The sequence below is a fragment of the Rattus norvegicus genome, chromosome 4, assembly GCF_021556685.1.
Source record: "Rattus norvegicus strain SHRSP/BbbUtx chromosome 4, alternate assembly SHRSP_T2T, whole genome shotgun sequence".
NCBI lineage: Eukaryota > Metazoa > Chordata > Mammalia > Rodentia > Muridae > Rattus > Rattus norvegicus.
In genome coordinates this window covers 67665661-67683585 of record NC_141537.1, presented here as the reverse complement: position 1 = coordinate 67683585, position 17925 = coordinate 67665661, and the positions used below count along the sequence as shown (strand labels likewise).

The 17925-nt window shown below is 45.3% G+C and overlaps 1 protein-coding gene across 1 annotated transcript in view; it reads left to right on the top strand.

The window, feature by feature from the left end:
• Kiaa1549 (KIAA1549 homolog) overlaps positions 1 to 17925 on the top strand; it is a 127607-nt gene that overhangs the window by 60018 nt on the left and 49664 nt on the right. Inside the window, 6 exon segments of the mRNA NM_001447383.1 lie at positions 2263 to 2351; positions 3268 to 3445; positions 9496 to 9623; positions 11961 to 12144; positions 13967 to 14026; positions 15137 to 15285. Coding sequence (NP_001434312.1) covers positions 2263 to 2351; positions 3268 to 3445; positions 9496 to 9623; positions 11961 to 12144; positions 13967 to 14026; positions 15137 to 15285 — 788 coding nt within the window.

Sequence of the window (17925 nt, the reverse complement as noted above, 5' to 3'; positions counted from 1 at the left end):
CCTGGAAACGGGATTGGAAACTTTCAAGTTAGAGATCACTGTATTTGTGATAGTTAATGATGTGGCTCATTTTATAATTTTTTTTCCCTGTAGATAATTAGAAGCTATTTCAGGAGTCTCTGACCATCAGGTACCACACAGTATAATTTTTAGTGGTACGTGTGATATACTTTTAATGGCATTTGGCGTCCTTTATCTGACTGCTCTTTGCATTGCAAAGCAGTTGTGCGTCTGCACCTCAGCAACTTTGTTAACTGGTGGAGCTGTGTTGCCAGCGCTGTTCTGGACAGACATCAGATCCTCTGCAGCCGCACGTGTGTCGGCTTCTTTGTTCTTGGCAGCTGTCTTCCAGGAAGAGAATCTATCCAAACATAGAAGGATTGATTTATTGATGATTGATTGATTGATTGATTGATTAGGTGGCACTCCATAATAATAAAGTGGAGTTACTTCAGGGGTGTTGATCCACGATGGCTTTTTAGGGAGATGCTTGGACTCTGACCTCCACTGAGGGGAGACAGGCACTGCTTGAAGTCTCCATACCTCTCTTCTCTTAGCTTTGGAGAAACTGGAGATAGAAAACAGTTTATATGATACATGTTTCTGGGTGGTTCCTATTTCCCAGACTCTTGTCCTTGTATCACAGCGTTGCTGTGTCCTGTCTTCCTTAGACTAACCACAGAGGTTGACAGTTGTGGTGGTGGTCAGTGGGCCATTGAGTGGCATTCAGCTTTCCTGAATGGTTCCTTTAGCTGCACCTCCTGCCTCCATTGAGGCCTTCTGATTTTGGTGTTCTGTTATGCCTACTTTCCTCAAGTTTAGCTCCTCCTGCTTTCCCTCCTCCCTCCCTCAAACCTTCCCCCTCATTTTGTTTTTCTGTTTATCGGTCATGGCATAGTCTGTCCAGTCAGAACCTAGCAAGCCATGCTGTGCTGGCTGTTGGTAGGAGCAGCCAGAGTTGCCAGACTGGGCCATGAGTTTGTAATGACTCCATGAACTAAAGAAGTGACACTCTCACCTCTTCACCACTTGTCACTCACTTGTTGGAGAAACAATCAAACAGCTTAAGCACTTGTTTTTTTTTTTTTTTTTTTTTATAATGAATGGAGAATGAAGAATGGTTCTGTTTTAAGTTTGAATAATTAAAAGAGGATGATGAAAAATTGAATAGTGGGACTAGAGAGATGGTTCAGTAGTTAAAAGAGGATGCTGCTCTTGCAGAAGACCAGAGTTCAAGTCCCAGCACTCGTATTGGGTACCGCACAGCTGCCTGTAACTGTCTCCAGAGGGTCTGACAGACTTCTTTTGTTCTCCACAATCACCTGCACATATGTGTAATCTAACACACACATATACCTAAGTCAAATCTGAACATCAGATATATTATAACTCTACATATGGGCTGGAAGGGAAAAGAAAAGGACTGTGAAATAGAAGGGAGATGTACTAATTACTGGTGAATACATACTCACTTGCACAGGTTTATATTTTTTTAATTTATAAAGATTTTTTAAGTATGTGTATGTGCACATATGTATGCGTGTGTATGTGTTTGTGTGTGTGTGAGTACAGGTGTTTGTGGAGGTCAGGAGAGGGTGTTAGATCCTCTGTATATGAAGGTTGTGAGCTGCCTGATGTGGGTGCTGGGAATTCAGCTTGGGTCGTCACCACAGAGTCAGTTCTCTAGCCCCAGTACAGATTCTTAAATTCAGATTTTAAATGAAAAAATGAATAGAAAGAACTAGACTTTGGAATGAGAAATATTTTATACCCTGGTATAAAATGTTATTACTTGGACATGATGAAGGGTTTTTCCTCCCATCTGTAGTGGTTAGCACTCCCAACAGCTGCTTTGAACACAGGAAGATATTACCAGTTCATTGAATAGCATCTCAAGGACTTTAAAAATATTACTTCTGAGAGCTTTTAAAGCCTCATCCTTTGCTTTGGATGCATAGCTGGAGACATTCTGTTATTTGTTGAGAAGAAAGTGGGAATGGGAAGCTCTTGCCCCTTGGTTGGGCCTCAGTTGCTCCCTGGTTTACCAACTTTTTCAATGCGATGGGTCGATGCTAAGCCCAGTTTTTCCATTTTCTATAATACTTCACAGCACTTAGATCTTTCTACTCTGTCCTTAGTGTGGGCTTTATTTTCCAAAACAAGCTTCTAGCATGCTTCATCTCAGCCATGGCTTCCTGAAGTGGCGCCTCCATGCTTCATAATAGCACTAAAATGCATCTGGTGATTGGATTTCATTTGTAGTGCTGGCCAGACGAGCTGTGCAGGAGTACATCATTACATCAATTAAAGAAGTGCTGAGAATTCACTTCAACCGTGCAGTGGAGCTAAAGGTGAGACTCTGAGCCTTGGAGTCTGATGTCTGGCATGCTTTCTGGGCCTCATGGGGTGTGTGTGGTAAAAGCCCTGGGCTCTGCACTTGGGTTTTTCTTTCTCATTCCTCCTGGTACACTAGTTTTCCTTGGCATCTTTGTTCACATGTCATTTTACTCTGTGTGGTGGGGGATGCATTTGTAGAATCATAATAGTCTGTCAGACCAGAGGCAGCATAGTTCGGGGCAACTTTAACAGTTTGCTGTCCTTGACTTCAGAGTGAGGATACTTGTGTCTTTTTGTACATTCAGTACAACTGAGATGGATTTCTATACTGTTTATGTTGGCTGTGCTCTAGCCGGTCCTGCCCCCGTCTAACCAGAGCCTGAGCTGTACTGGCCATGGGGCATCTTAAATGGGCCTGGCATGAGCTAATGAGTGTAAACTGCATGCCAGGTTTCAAAACTGCACCAGATAAAGGAATATCTCACTAATAATTTTTTTGTATTAACCACACATTGGAATGACGTTTTCTGTATTAAGTGAGTTGTATTTAAAATTAGTTCCCCCTGTTCCTCTACCTTTAATGTAATTATATAATGCCATATACTTGGAAATGGTTTAAGTCACTGAAATCACGTTGTTTTAAACAATGAGTCTTGGCGAAACAACTGCTCCTTTATATGTGGCCTAAACATGACAGAAACCTTGAGTTTTCCATAACTCACTCTTCAACCCATGTTACTATCTGTCCTTTCTGGCTGCTCCTATGCCATTCCTGTAAAAGTCGGGACAATGTAAAGGGACTATATCAAATAAAATCTTAATATTCTTTGAAGCATCTATCCTTCCATTTAACCTGCTATTTTTTTTCCTATCTAACATGGTTTTCTCTAAGCTTGAATTGTCTTTTTAAATTTTTTTTTACTTCCCTAGGTTTATGAACTGTTCACAGACTTCACATTTCTGGTAACATCTGGCCCTTTTGTTTACACGGCGATATCAGTCATTAACGTCCTCATCAACAGCAAACTTGTACGTGACCAAACTCCTTTAATCCTGTCTGTGAAACCATCTTTCCTCGTGCCAGATCCCAGGTTTCAAGTTCAAACAGGTGAGACAAAGGAGTACGGAAGTTTGGATTTGTACGTAGAATTTTATTTATTTTTTAACATGTGCATGCATGTGTGTGTGTGTGTGTGTGCGTGTGTGTGTGCATGTGTATGTGTATACATGTGTGTATGTGTGTATACATGTGTGTGTGCATGTATGTGTGTATGTGCATGTATGTGCGTGTATGTGTGTGTATGTGCGTGTGCGTGTGCGTGTGCGTGCGTGCGTGTGTGTGTGTGTGTGTGTGTGTGTGTGTTGGGGGTGATGTGCCAGTGAGATGGTTCAGCAGGTGAGAGTGCTTGCTGCCAAGCCTAAGACCTGGGTTTGATTCTAGGAACCCACATGGTAGAAAGGAGAGAACCTTTAGGTTGTTCTTTTGTTTCCACATGCTTGTGCACACATGTTTGCACACACACATACAACCAATGTAAAAGCTGAGGATTGTGCACACATGCAGTGCATAGACATGCAGGCAAAACACCCATCCATACACCTAAAAATAAATAAAAGATTAAAGTGAGCATTGCTCTTCAATTTGTCATTTATTTGTTGAGTCTTGCTGTGGTCCTGGTCTGGACCTGAGCTTCTGGTTTCCAGCAAACCATCTGACTTGGCCTTCTGAATAGCTAAGACTTCTTCCTCCGTGGGCCGCTTACTGCTGCTGGGCCTGTTACTTACTGATGGCAGTAACAACAGGTTCACGATTATGAAAACAGGTCAAGCATGCTCACGGGCACACAATGTCATTTCATGAGCCCCCGTGTGCCATTATATAGCCTCAACAGTCTTTTAGTTCCTTGTGTGTGTGTATGTTAACACATGTGTGTGTGCAATATGTGCACATGCGTGTGGAGGCCAGAGTACAGCCTTACGGGTTATTCCTCAGGTGCTGTCACCCTTGTTTTTTGAGGTAGGATATCTCACTGCCTGAAACTCACCAGCTAGGCTAGGCTGTCTGCCTGTGTCAACCACCCCAGCACTGTGATGGCAGGCGAGTACCCCGGCTTTTTTTTTTTTTTTTGGTTCTTTTTTTCAGAGCTGGGGACCGAACCCAGGGCCTTGCGCTTCCTAGGTAAGCGCTCTACCACTGAGCTAAATCCCCAGCCCCAGAGTACCCCGGCTTTTTAAATGTGGGTTCTGGGGATGCTGGTAAGGCGTGGCACCTTGTTAATCAAACTGTCTCCCCACCCTAATAATCTTTAATTCTCAGTCAGATTTCTTTTTCTACCTTCTCTCCCATCCACTTCTCTTTATTTTATAATAAAATAAATCTTAAGGACTGTATAATTTCACTCCTGTGTTCCTCCACAAGAAAAGGGTTATTAAACACACGTATACATCTGTCCATATCCTCACAGTCCCTAGAGTTAGCCATAAATGCTTAACATCTTATTTAGCCTTTATTATGGACGTTTTCAATTATGAACAAAAGCAAAATACATAGCATTAAGTTCACATGCTTAAATAATAAGCTTGAAAGTTAATCAAGATTCTTACCAGTTTTTAGGAAAATTGGTAAAACCGTCTTGAAGATGCAAGAATGCTTTAATGTGATGCCGGGTGTCGTGTCATTTCACCCTCGAGTACGTAATAATCATCGGCAGTGAATGTCCTGTATTCGAAATGTTTATGAGTTGTGTCTTCCGATGTGTGGATTTTTAACTGGACTTGAACTCCCGGTCCCAAGTGATTTTTCTGGCTCTGCCTCCTAATTCTCTGAGTCTGCAAGCTCCTCCAGTCACCTTCATGTTGCCTGTGTTCATGTGGTTGGCTCTCCACATTCAGTGACAGGAAACTTTGCGATAATGACTCATCTGTGGCTCAGAAAGGAACCAGGCAGCATCAAGCTGTAACCTGAGGGAGTAGTCGAGCAGCCCCGTCTCAGGGACTTGGCCCGTTGAGCCACACAGGTCTGCTTTGTGGCCTTGGGGAACACCTTGTCGGCTCACTCTAAGCAGCTTCTCACCCAGAGATGCCCTCTAAGTAAGTGAGCTTTGCAGTCTTCTTCCCATTGGAGCTTTCTGTCCCCCTCAGACCTTGACAGGTGCCCTGCCTTATTATCAGGAGTGTTGTGGTACACCCATCATGACCCACTGGGGTAGCCTTGCCTCCAAACAACCTGTGGAAGCTGACACGTACCCCAAGGTTGGTGGAGCCTGTAGTGTTTGCAGCCTAGGCCATTAAGACACTTGGAGACCCAGCCTGTGATGATTATCAGTGATGTTTTACAGACACTGAACCTGGAAAAGCAGCGTAATGTTTCCAGCTGGTGCCACAGGACACATGGCAGGAGAAAGCCATCCTGTACAATTGATAGAAGTCGTCCTGGAGAGATGGCTCAGCAGTCAGGAGTGCATGCTGCTCTCGGAGAGAACATGAATCTGATTTCCAGCACCTATGCTGTGTGGCTCACGGTTGCTGTACGGCAGCTCTGAGGATCCAGTGCCCTCTTCTGGCTTCCACAGACACCTGTCTCCCTCATGTGCACCCTCATAATTAAAAATAAAGCATGTTTTTAAAAAAACAATAGGCAGTGAATCAGGTAGGCATACAAATATTAATATAGGGACACAAGGTGGACGAAGAAAGATGACCGTGGTACCTCAAAGGGAACACAGTAACGTTTAACGGTAGACCCTAAAGAAAAAGGAAATGGATGGATTGTTTGGAAGAGAAGTTGAAGAAAAGAAATTTTAAAGGAAAAAAAGTCCATATTGCCGAGTGAGCTGTAGGTTCATTGCAGTTCCCGTGAAAACACCACCGTGGCATTTCCCACAGGTATAAAGGGGTGGGGTCCAAAGCAAAGCAAAAACCCGAGAGAGACCTGAGTGAATAGGAGTGCTGGAGGCCTTATAATACCCGGCCTTAAAATACATTACAGAGCGATAGTAACCGAACGGTCATGGCGCTGCAGAACAGCCCGCATGGAGACCAGAGCAGAAACAGACTCACTGATTTTTGACAGAAGTAACAAGAGCTATATTGACAAAAACAGAGTCTCTTCAGTAAACCACACAGGGAGAACTGGATGTCTTTATGGAGGAGAAAAAAAAAAAAAAAAAAAAAGCAAGACCTCTCTCAGCATACTTAAAAAAGAGGAAAAAAAAAGCCCTCAAAAAAAAATATAAGATTTTAACCTATAAAGCTTGTCGGAGCCACTGAAGAAGTGCTTTTAGGATATTGGTCTGGGCAAAGATTTTTTTTTTGATATGACCATGAAAATATATGTACCCAAAGCAGAAATTGAGCAGTGGGTCACATTAAGTTTTTTGTACAGCATTAGCAACTATGAACACAGCAAGGAGACAGCCTAAAGAATGAAAGAATATCTACGAGGCATTCATTTCATATATGCAGGGAATATGCAGGGAATATGCAGGGAGCTCAGACAACTATCCGAACAGCAAATCCCTTAAGTTATCCAATCTTAAACAGGCAGGTCGAGGAGATGGCCTTGCTCCTCTGTGTGACCGTAGAGGCTGAGTGGGAAGCTCTATAAGCCCAGCACTGGGGACGCGGATACAAGAGGATCCCTGGGGCCTGCTAACCAGCAGTCTGGCTGGATCCCCAAGGTCCAGATTCAGTGAGATACCATGTCTGGAAAATAAGGTGTAAAACAATTGAAGAAGACTCCTGACGTCGATTTCTGGCGTCCACGTGCGTGTGCACACATGTATACAGCCCTCCCCTGTGCTCCTTCCCACACACAGTGGGCAAATGGGAAGTAGAGATACGAAAAAAATTCCCAGCAGCACCAATCAGAGAAATGTACGTTGAAACTATACAGAGATATCCTTTTGCTTAACAACTTATTCAAAAGGTGGCATTAGCCAGTGCTGATGAGGGTGCAGAGAAAGGTGATTTCACATATGCTGTGTTTTGTGTGTTTTTGTGTGTTTCGATTGTGTGTGTGTGTGTGTGTGTGTGTGTGTGTGTGTGTTTACTTTATTTAGTATGTGTGCATAGAACTGTCGGCTTTTCTACCCATGCCCCAGTTCTGAATAACGGTAAGCCCCTAGGCCTTTATCTGGGCTTGTTTCCGATAGCTTGTAGTTTGTCATCCCATTCCTACTGATCTAAGTTTTGCCATGTGGCTGGTTACCTCTCAGCTTCATACATCCAACTTCCTCCGTGTCTGAATGGTGAATCCTCCCTCTTTCAATTCTACCCCTTGCTATAGAGCATAGGCTATTTATCTTAGCCAATCAGAAGGTACCTCAGGCAGGCAAGGAAGGACGGAGACTGATTTTAACATCGGGCGCATAAACATTGTCTTCCCCCCTCCCCTTGCAGTCCACTAAAAAGGCCTTCACTAACATGCACGTGTGTGCACACATAAGCGTGTGGCTGCCACAGCCTGCACATGAAGAGTACAGGACAACTGTGGCATTCGGTTCTCTTCTTCCACATGTAGTTTCCCAGGATCAAAGTCAGATCATCAGGGTTAATGGCAAGTGCTTTTACCCACTGAGCCATCTTGCTGGCTCTGATTTTCTGTTTTTAAAGTATATTTACTTGCGTGTTTGTGCATGTGCTTGCAATGAATTTACATGCACCACAGAAGCCAGAGGATGTCAGATCCCCTGGGTCTGGAATTATAAGATTCTGTGAACCACCTGATGTTGGTTTGGGGAACCAAACTCAGGTTCTCTGCAAGAGTAGTAAGGCTTTTTGTTATCCACTAGGCTCTCTCTCAAGCCTCTACTTTTTTTTTTCTTTTTTGTTTTGTTTTCTTTGCTTTTTAAGACCTGTCTTGTTATGTAGCTCGGATGGGCCTCACTTTCATCCACTGATCATATCATGTTGATTATACAGACATTAGAGAAAGCTAAAAATTGCTATATGGTCAAGGAGTCACATTGTTGCATATAAACTCAACGAAGTTAGTGTGCTGAAGAGAGCTCACTTGTGCACTTTTGTAGCTGTATTCACAGTAGCAAGATAGGCAGCCGCCCTCCGAGTTCATTGACAGATGGATACATGAAGAACGTAGCACATGCACATAAATGAATATCAGCCACAAAGAACAAAACCCGTTCGTTTGCACGCATGGAACTGCAGGACGTTACTAACTGAACTCTCAGAAACAGAAAGCCACATGCCACATGTTCTCACTTAACTCGTGGAACTGGATTGGAAAGTGGGAGGCAGAAGAGTGATTTCCAGACAGAGTCTGGGGAGGAAAGGTAGAGGGAGGAGGGCTATAAACCCTCCAGCATGCAGCTGAATAGGAGGGGTAACTTCGTGTCTTGTGACATAGCAGGAGAAATGTGGTTGACAGCCATTAGCTATATATTTATTTTTTTTAAAACCTTCATTTTATCTTAAGTGTGTCGGTGTCTGCCTGCATCTGTCTGTGCGCGGTGTGTGTGCCTCCAGAGACCAGAAAAGGACTTTGGATCCTCCGGGACTAGTTATGAGCTGCCATGTGGATTCTGGGAACTGAACCTGGGTTCTCTGGAAGAGCAATTAATCGGTGCTTAACCACTGAGCCCCCAGCTGTATATTTTCAAAATAGCCAGGAGGGCTGGGCTGGTTTTGAATATTCCAAGCACAAATAATAAATTTCTGAGCAGCAGATACATCACTGTGTGCATGTGTTAAAATGTTACACTGTAACCAGAAATATGCAGAAGAAAACAGACTTCTGTCACCTATCGTCATTACTGTGTTAACTAGGAACAGAAAGTATGTCCTACGGGGCTCTCTTTAAAAAACTAGGGCAAAGAGAGATGGCTCAGCTGTTAAGAACACTTGGATTCCGTTCGCAGCACCTACGTGGTAGCTCACTACCACCTGTAAATTCAGTTCCAGAGGATCCAATGCCTCTTCTGGGATCATGGTACCCATGAAGTACAGACATACAGGCAAGTAAAACACCCATACACATAGAATAAAAACAAGCACATATTAAGAAACAGAAGAAATAAGACCCCACGGTGCTTGATCTCAGATGGTGGATGAGTTAGTCTGTTTCAGTACTGAACCTCCCTTCATTCCTAGGCTAAGCAGAACCTCTCATGGGACTCCCACTGCTGTCTTTCTTTTTAGTACTTCAGTTTGTGCCTCCGAGTGTGGATACTGGCTTCTGCAACTTCACACAGAGCATTGAGAAAGGCCTGGTGACAGCTCTCTTTGAAGTGAGGAAACACCAGGGGACATATAACCTCACAGTGCAGGTGAGAACACACACCCCCTCATGTGCACAAACACTGCAGTGACACATGTGTCCTCCACAGCAGTCCATTTAAGATACACTCTCCATGCTGGACCTACTGTTACACACCTTAAATCCCCACACTTGGGAGGCAGAGGCAGGTGGACCTCTGTGAGTTCAAGGCCAGCCTGGTCTACAGAGTGAGTTTCAGGATGGCAAGGACTACATAGTAAGATCCTGTCTTGGGGGAGAAGAAAAGGAAAAGATGTGTCCTTCGGCCAGCTTGTATGAGCCAGTGGTGACCTTTGGCAAGGTGTGGGGTCTACAGTGTGCCTTCAGAGTGACTGCAAATCAGGGAGTCAGACAGAGTGAGCTGAAGAGAGATGGTTGTGTGCAGGAAATTCCAGAATGCTCCGCATAGGAATGATATCAGTGACACGATCAGCAAGGCAGTGCTTGAACACACTTTGCTTTTCCAGCAGGTAGAGAAGTGTAGGTCTGAAAGCCTCGGTGCGGGCTTGTTTGAGGTGACAGGGCTTTTGGGTTTATTTGGAATGTGTTACATAGACTCACTGGGATCTCTAACCTGAAAATCGGAAACGATGTGAAACCTAACACCGCCTGGTCATCAATGTGATGCTCTGAAAGTTTTAGACTTCGTGCCAGAGATGTGCTGCCTGTGTCAGTGGGGCTCTTTGGGCTGCAGCATCTCCGTCTAAACGTACAGGAGGATTCTTTTGATCGGCAGACTGGCTTCATGTGTATTCTGTTCAAACCACTGGTGTTTTATGACGCCCTCCCCATTCTTTGTCCCTTTTCTGAAATGTCTGTTAACTCTAGATTTTGGCACCTCTGAATCCACGTTTGTGCTCCTTAGTTTTCCTCTCCGAGGTCCGGATCTTTTCTTTCTCTGTCAGAGATTTTGGGAAGTCTGCCCTCCGAGTCACTAATTTCGCATTCAGCTGTGTCCATTCACGCTGTCGTTTCCCAGTTGCTCTTTGTCCCTTTCTCATTATGACCTTTGCTGAGATGGGAGAGAGTGGCCTTCAGGGCCTCTCAGAATATTCAGTAGGATTTTGAAAGGGTTCGCTTCTACTTCTTCTCTGTTGTTCTTACATGTCTGTTTTCGCTGAGTACTGTATGCCAGTCTTTGCCCTTTGCTTTTGTGCTGTTTTTCTGTCTTCGGGCCCTTTCTTAGTAGGCAGTGGGTTGGTGGTGAGGATGGAGGACCGAGTTAATTATGGCTGCTGGCCTGGCTGTCCCCTTTGGCTATGGAGGTTGCTTCTGTGTCAGCCACGTCTCCTGATAGGAGAATTTATGTGAGCTTGGGAGCTGGGTAGCATGTACCAGAATACACCAAAGTGCAGGGTTCTGTCTGTGCACAACACAGCTTGTGGTTAGAGACCCAGCAGGCTGGCCCTGCCCTGCATCAAGCTCAGGAGGCCCTGTTCTGGGGACAGATTCCTGCTGAGAGTGTTTTCCGTGGTACAGACTCCTCTCCTTTCCCTCTCAGTCCTCTTCTGTGTCTTCTGTGCTCTGGTATGCACTGGAGTTTATCTGGTCTTGCCCTCAAGAGGCCTTTGGTGCCCTCTGGGAAGGTCTCGCTTTCCTTAGATGGTAGCTCTTTGGGCTGTTCTAGGAGGGGGCACTGCTGGTACCTGTGCTGGCCTGGGCGTGGAGCTGTCCCAAAGAGGAAGGCTTCAGTTCACCCTCGGTGTGAAGCCTCTTAATTAGCTATGCTGATTGCTGCTCTGAAACCTACTTCTGGGATCAGGTCCTCTGCCCTCCCTAGGTTCTCACGTGTGGATGGGGCTGTTTTAGCCTCTGCCTGTGTGTGTTTAGGGTCTTGTTTCTCTTTGTTCTGGTTTACTTCAGCACAGTTCTGTCCTTTCTCCTTCCAGAATTTGACAGACCCCTGGTTTTCCTCCATTCTCTGTGCTGTGTGGATTTAGGGCCTTTGTTTGGCTTGCTGCTATTTCTATGGGATTTGAGACTGGAGGGGGAGGGGGAGGGACTCTAAATGCTTACAATTCCTTCATCACTTAATGTAAAAAACATTTACAGTAAACAGAGTGTTTAAAGTCTCACAGAAAGGGAACGAGGTTAGAAAAGCAGCTCCCTTTCCTTTTAAAATGTTACCTCCTTTGAATCAGGCTCGAAGACACACATCTGTAATCCCAGAGCTCTGAGGTAGAACAGTGAGACAGCATCTTTCAAAAACCAAAGCAAGATAAAACACTCCTTCACTTTACCGCCTTTGAAGAGCGCTGATCAGAGAACTCGTGGTAGATGTCACAGTCGGGCCTTCAGCTCCACGTGCTATTTATTCTAGAAGCTTCTTCTGACTTCCTTCTTTCAGATCGTGAATGTCACCATTGCTTCTCCGAGGGTGGCTCCGCGGAGGGGCCCAGTGAATATTATCTTTGCTGTTAAAGGCTCGAAAGGTTTTCTGAATGGGTCGGAGGTGAGCGATCTGCTGAGGAACCTGACAGTGGTGGAGTTCAGCTTCTACCTGGGGTACCCGGTGCTGCAGATCGCAGAGCGTGAGTACCTAGTGGCTCCTTTGGGGTCCTGGGGAAGGGGTGCCAGAACTTTTGTTGGTAGATGTCTACTTTGAAATATCGTTAACTTTAAAAAGAGACTGGATTGTTCTAGAGTGCTTTTGGGCTCACAGTAAGCAGGGTCTGGATGGAGAGGATTTTTCTTATGCTCCAGCTCATTCACTCATGGAGAGTCCCTACCACAATGTCCCATTGACCACTGACATGGTGGCCCCCCAGGGTCTTAAGGTTTATGGTGGGGCTCACGCTCAGTGTGATACTCTTTGAGGTTTAGTGAATGTTTAGTGGGATTTACCTGCCTTCATGTGGGCAAGCACAGTAGGTGCACTGGGACTTTTTCCTCACAGGACGTATTTGACTGAATTCCAGAATAAAGTCGGGACTTTGTCAGCCCAGCCAGGGCAGGCTCCAGAGCCCTTCTCTGCCCCTGTGCCTCCCTTTCCTGTCTGCTTTGAGAATAAAGGGCGCTATGTGTAAACAGCGCACTGGTTCCCGAGAACGTGAAGCTCTAGGGGAGCAGCTCCGTTCAGGGGGAAAGGCGATCAGGGGGAAAGGCAGCAAGGATATTTACTACAAAAGGGCAGTGGAGGTGGCTGTAGGGGGTGGGGGAGGGCAATGGAACTTCCTGGGCCCTCACTTGGTGGTGCTTATGCAGCAATGTATTTCCCCAAACCTATGAAACTGGATGCCAGGAGAGTAGACTTTATTGTGCATAAAGTTAAAAAAATAAAAAAGTAATCAATGAAAACAGAGCCTCACTTCCTCGTTGAAGCAGTCAGATTTTCAGGTAGCTGGGAAGAAGTGGGGGGTGCCTGCTCCAGAGTCAGGGGAAGACAAATAAAGAAAATTCCTTCTGAAAACAGACGAGCCAAATCTTTTTTTTTTGTTCGTTTGTTTTTTTTTGAGACACTAGCTGTATCATTAGCTGTCCTGGAACTCACTCTGTAGAGCAGGGTGGCCTAGAACTCAGAGAGCCACCCGCCTCTGCCTCCTGAGTACCGGGATTAAAGGTGTGAGCCACTGTGCCCAGCTTAAATCATGATTCCTAATGCTTTTCAGTATGTTATTAATTAAATTAAGAAGAATAAACTATAAAACATGGAAGCAGTGGGCTACAGAGATGGCTTAGTGATTTGAACGCATACAGAGTGCTCTTGCAGAGGACCCGGTCCAGTTCCCAGTGGTTACCCTGCGGCTGCCTCTCCAGAGGCTCAGACACCCCCTTCTGGTCTCTGTGAGCACTTACACTCACATGTCTGAAAAACTACATAAAAGCTCACACATACACACAGGATGAAAAATAAGCCATAGAAACATGTATATAGGAAAGTAGATAGGAATGGGGTTATTTATATGCGACCATTTTGATTTTGTACAATGTATGTACATACAGCTGAAATACTAGGAGTCTGATTGGAGGGCACAGAGACAGCTCCCAGCAGGCCAGAACATGCTTCCCTGTACTCTGAGGCATTGCTGAGAAAGCCCTTGGCTCCGAAGAACACAGCTTGCGAATGCTTTGCTTTAGAACAACACATACAGGAGATGTTACAGTGACCCGTGTAAGACTCAGCGGTCAGTGATGAGGCTGTGGAAACCCCTTTCTCATCCTTCCTTCTCCTATGGACAAGGTGCTCAGAAACTGGTGCCCGCCCACCTTCACACCTGCAGTATTCTGGTGTGCTGTCATGTAGGAAGGATAATGTGTTGTGATTTACCTTACATTCCCAGAACACTTACCCTCCTGACAGTGAAAACACGCTCCTTACAGACGTTTCTCCCTCTCTCCTCTCTCCTTTTTTAGCCTTCCAGTACCCACAGCTCAACTTATCTCACTTACTGAAGTCCTCTTGGGTCAGAACAGGTATGTTCAATTTATGTAACGTTTGGAGAACTAGACAACATGGAGTCCGTGAGGGCATATGGGGGTTGATATGCCCCTCCTGTTTCCCAAATTCGGGACAAGATGTACTTTAAATTCTTGGCAGAGAATGAATGAGAAATGGGATTCGATTTGGGCCATGGGAGTGTGTCCTGCTGGGTTATGGCACAGAAAGAGCTTCTTTTAAAATCCATATATCAACTCCAGGGCAGAGTCTACCCGAACACATAGTCGCCTGAGGTGAGACAGGGTGGTGCTCAAAATCAAGGATAATTTTCTTCTGAAACTGTTGTCTAGATGAATCAAGTCGCTTGGGGACCCGGGGTAGTTATTTAGGCAGAGATGGGCACGTTCAAGTTGATAACAGCCATAGGTAGAGTCTTAGGTAGACAGAGGACGTAACATTTCAGTGCAAGGTTCTCTGACTTGGTCCTGGAACCTAAGAGACAGAGGCAGGGTCCCAAGTCCCAGGGCGTAAGCAGCCAGTAACCAATCATAAGGAAAGAGTGTTTTAAGTAGGGGTAGACACCATTTGTGGGGCTCAGCTCTTGCCGGTTGTGTTGGGCTCTAAAGCCTCGTGTGGGCTCAGCTCTTTGCATGTTGCATAGTGTCCATTTTCCAGACCTCAGAGGGTTGAACTGACTTGCCCAGAGTTGGACCTCAGAGAGAATTGAAACCCGTTTGGCTGGAAGTGCTGTTGCCCCCATCGACTGAAGGATAAGCTGACTTATCTGTTCAGATGCTTTTGTCTGATAGAGATAACGAGAAGAAAGCAGATCTCCTCCGTACAAGGGAGACTGTAAGTCCTGGTCCAAAGACAAGATAAGAACTCAAACTAGCCCAGACTGACAAGCTACTTGTCTGATCTGAGGCAGATGCTCTGTGTTTACAGCCCCCGCAGTGCTGAGTTCCTGGGCCTGCTTGTCTTCAGTTTGCCCCAGACTAGGGTCACTTGGGGGGCCCTTAGCCGGTCTGGGGATTAGTGTTTTGTGGTCCTCTTGTACGGATCTTAGCACGTGCGCACACATCCTGTGGCCCGTCCCTGTCTGTGCTAACTGACTCTGGGTGCTCTGTGCTTCTTGATGAACACAGTCCTCCTGGGCGTGGTGGAAAAGCAGCTCCACAACGAAGTGTTTCCGGCTGAGATGGAGCGCAAACTGGCCCAGCTGCTCAGTGAGGTGCCCACTAGAAGACGCATGTGGCGGAGGGCCACCGTAGCTGCTGGGAACAGCGTGGTACAGGTACTACTCACTGAAGGAGGGTTGGGAGCAGAGGAAAAGCCCACTGGAAATCGGCTATTTCTGCGCAAGTGGGAAAATCCTGATGTAAAATGACAGGACTACTGAATGTGACATCCTCGAAAGACAACTTAGAGTCCAGACAAAAACCCTTGCAGTTGGTCGGCTTAGCCCTCGACTGCAAGGGGCGTAACAGGAAACTTAGCACTGGGTTCCCGTACATCGTAAGGCTTTGGTTTCTGAAGCCAGTTTTTAGCTTACCAACAGCTGATCTTGTTGTACAGAACTGGTAGCATCTTAGAAAGGAGTCACTGACCGGGGACAGTCCTCAGCAGACAGAGAGAGGGGCGATTCCTGTCCTCTGTTCAGACATCTTACCCTCCCCACCTCTTGCCAGCCTGGTTGTCTTTTATTACCCCAAATTGTCTTCACTCTGGGGACTGGGCAGACAGGCCGCAGAAGCAGAGTTGTTTGAATTGGAAAATGACCTATTTAAAAAAAGCACCCATACGCAGAGAACTTTGGAGGTGGGGCTGCTATTTAATCCTGCCTCTGTGAATGGTGTGAATTTCTTTCACCACTTACATAGACTTGGAAGATCACAGAAAAACGGAGTTCACAGAACATTTCAGAAACACAAAACTGGGGTGAAACTCAGCAGCAAAGGCTGACTGGTGGGCAGGGGAGGGGTTGCTGGTATTGAGAACAAGATATGGAGTGACATGGGCAGGCCAAGGTGCCGGTTTTGCCTAGAAATAGCATCCTTGTCTCTAGCACGCTCACCAAATGGATCCCTCTCAGACTTGCTTGCTGTTCCCCATCCAGAAACATGGCTTCTTAGGTTCCCAAAATAGTTCCCGTGCCAGGTACAGTCATACTAGGGATGTTTACAAAGTACTAAGATTTTAAATATTTATTTATAAACATGCATACATGTGTAGGCATGTGTTCACGTGAAGGCGCCTGTTGGATGCCTCTGAAGCTGGGGTTAGGGTTGGCTGTGAGCCACCCAACATGGGTTCTAAGAATTGAGCTCAGGGGGGTTGGGGATTTAGCTCAGTGGTAGAGCGCTTGCCCAGCAAGCGCAAGGCCCTGGGTTCGGTCCCCAGCTCCGAAAAAAAGAAAAAAAAAAAAAAAAAAGAATTGAGCTCAGGTCTTCGAGAGCAGTGCATGCGCTCAACCACTGAGTCATCTTTCCAGGCCAAAATACTAAGAAAACATAAAAACCGGATAAATAGAAAAAGAAAGAAAAAAGCACCAATAAATACAATCATTAGATAAACAAACATATAACAAATAGACATTAAAATGAATTGTGAAGGCCTCGCCTTGTTTGGTAGCCAATGACCTCACACAGCTCAAGGGCTGAGTTTGTGGCTAAAGCAGCTACAGAGAGGAAACCTGGGTGGTCAGGTATTATGTTGGATACACAGACTCCCCAAGGTAAAATTATCACATCTGTGGGAGTCAATTGAGCATTCACTGACCAGTGCCACCCGATACGTTGCCTAGAGGCCACTCTCTGTACAAAAGTATCTGAACCTTATTTGTGACCATGAACACTGAACAGGGCATCGTGAGGTGGCACTTGCCACCAAATCTGACGACCTGAATTCAATTCTTAGGCGTCACATGGTAGGAGAGAACCAACTTCTGCAGGTCATCCTCTGACTTCTACCTGCCCAAGGAGGGCCAGCCTGGTCTACACAGACAGTTCCAGGCCTGCCTAGGGTACAGTTTAAGACCTTGTTTTCCCCCTCCTACAAAAATTAATAAAAGAGATAAGAAAATATTGAGCTAACATAACTGTATGAAATTAGGGGACAGGTAAAAAGCAAATCTTCATGTTTTAGAATATTCTACAGCCGTTAAAAAAATTAGTCAATGGGGTTGGGGATTTAGCTCAGTGGTAGAGCACTTGCCTAGCAAGCGCAAGGCCCTGGGTTCGGTCCCCAGCTCCGAAAAAAAAAGAAAAAAGAAGAAAAAAAATTAGTCATATAGAAATGTGCTCTGGAGGCCAGAGAGATGGCTCAGCGGTTAAGAGCACTGTCTGCTCTTCCTAAGGTCCTGAGTTCAATTCCCACCAACCACATGATGGCTCACAACCATCTGTAATGAGATCTGATGCCCTCTTCTGTCATGTAGTTGTGCATGAAGAATACTCGTGCACATAAAATACATAAATACTGAAAAAAAAAAAGGGAAAACAGATGTGCTCTGGTGAAAGGAACTACAGAGTGAGACAGGAGCAAGAAGAACTATCCTGATAGTAACAGAGAAGTCACAGGAAATGCACTCAAATCTTTAGAGTGGTTTTCTTTAATTTATTGAATTTCAAGAGATTTTCATTTTGTTCTCTATAGTCTTTTATACAAGCTTTTCAGAGTTTCTTCATTGGGCCATATAATTTGTATAAGGTACATACCCAAGTGGTTGACTGGGAGATACCTTGTATATTGTGGTTCCTGATATAAATCTGATTAGCGACCATCCAGAAAGAGTGCTGGAATTAGACTTTCTGATGGCTCCTTCCAGACTGGACAGCTTACAGAGTCTTTAATTCAAAGTAGCCACCACTGAGAATTTCTGTAAGAAGAAATTGAAATGGTAGCTTCAATTCCCTGCACTTCTTAGTATGAGTTA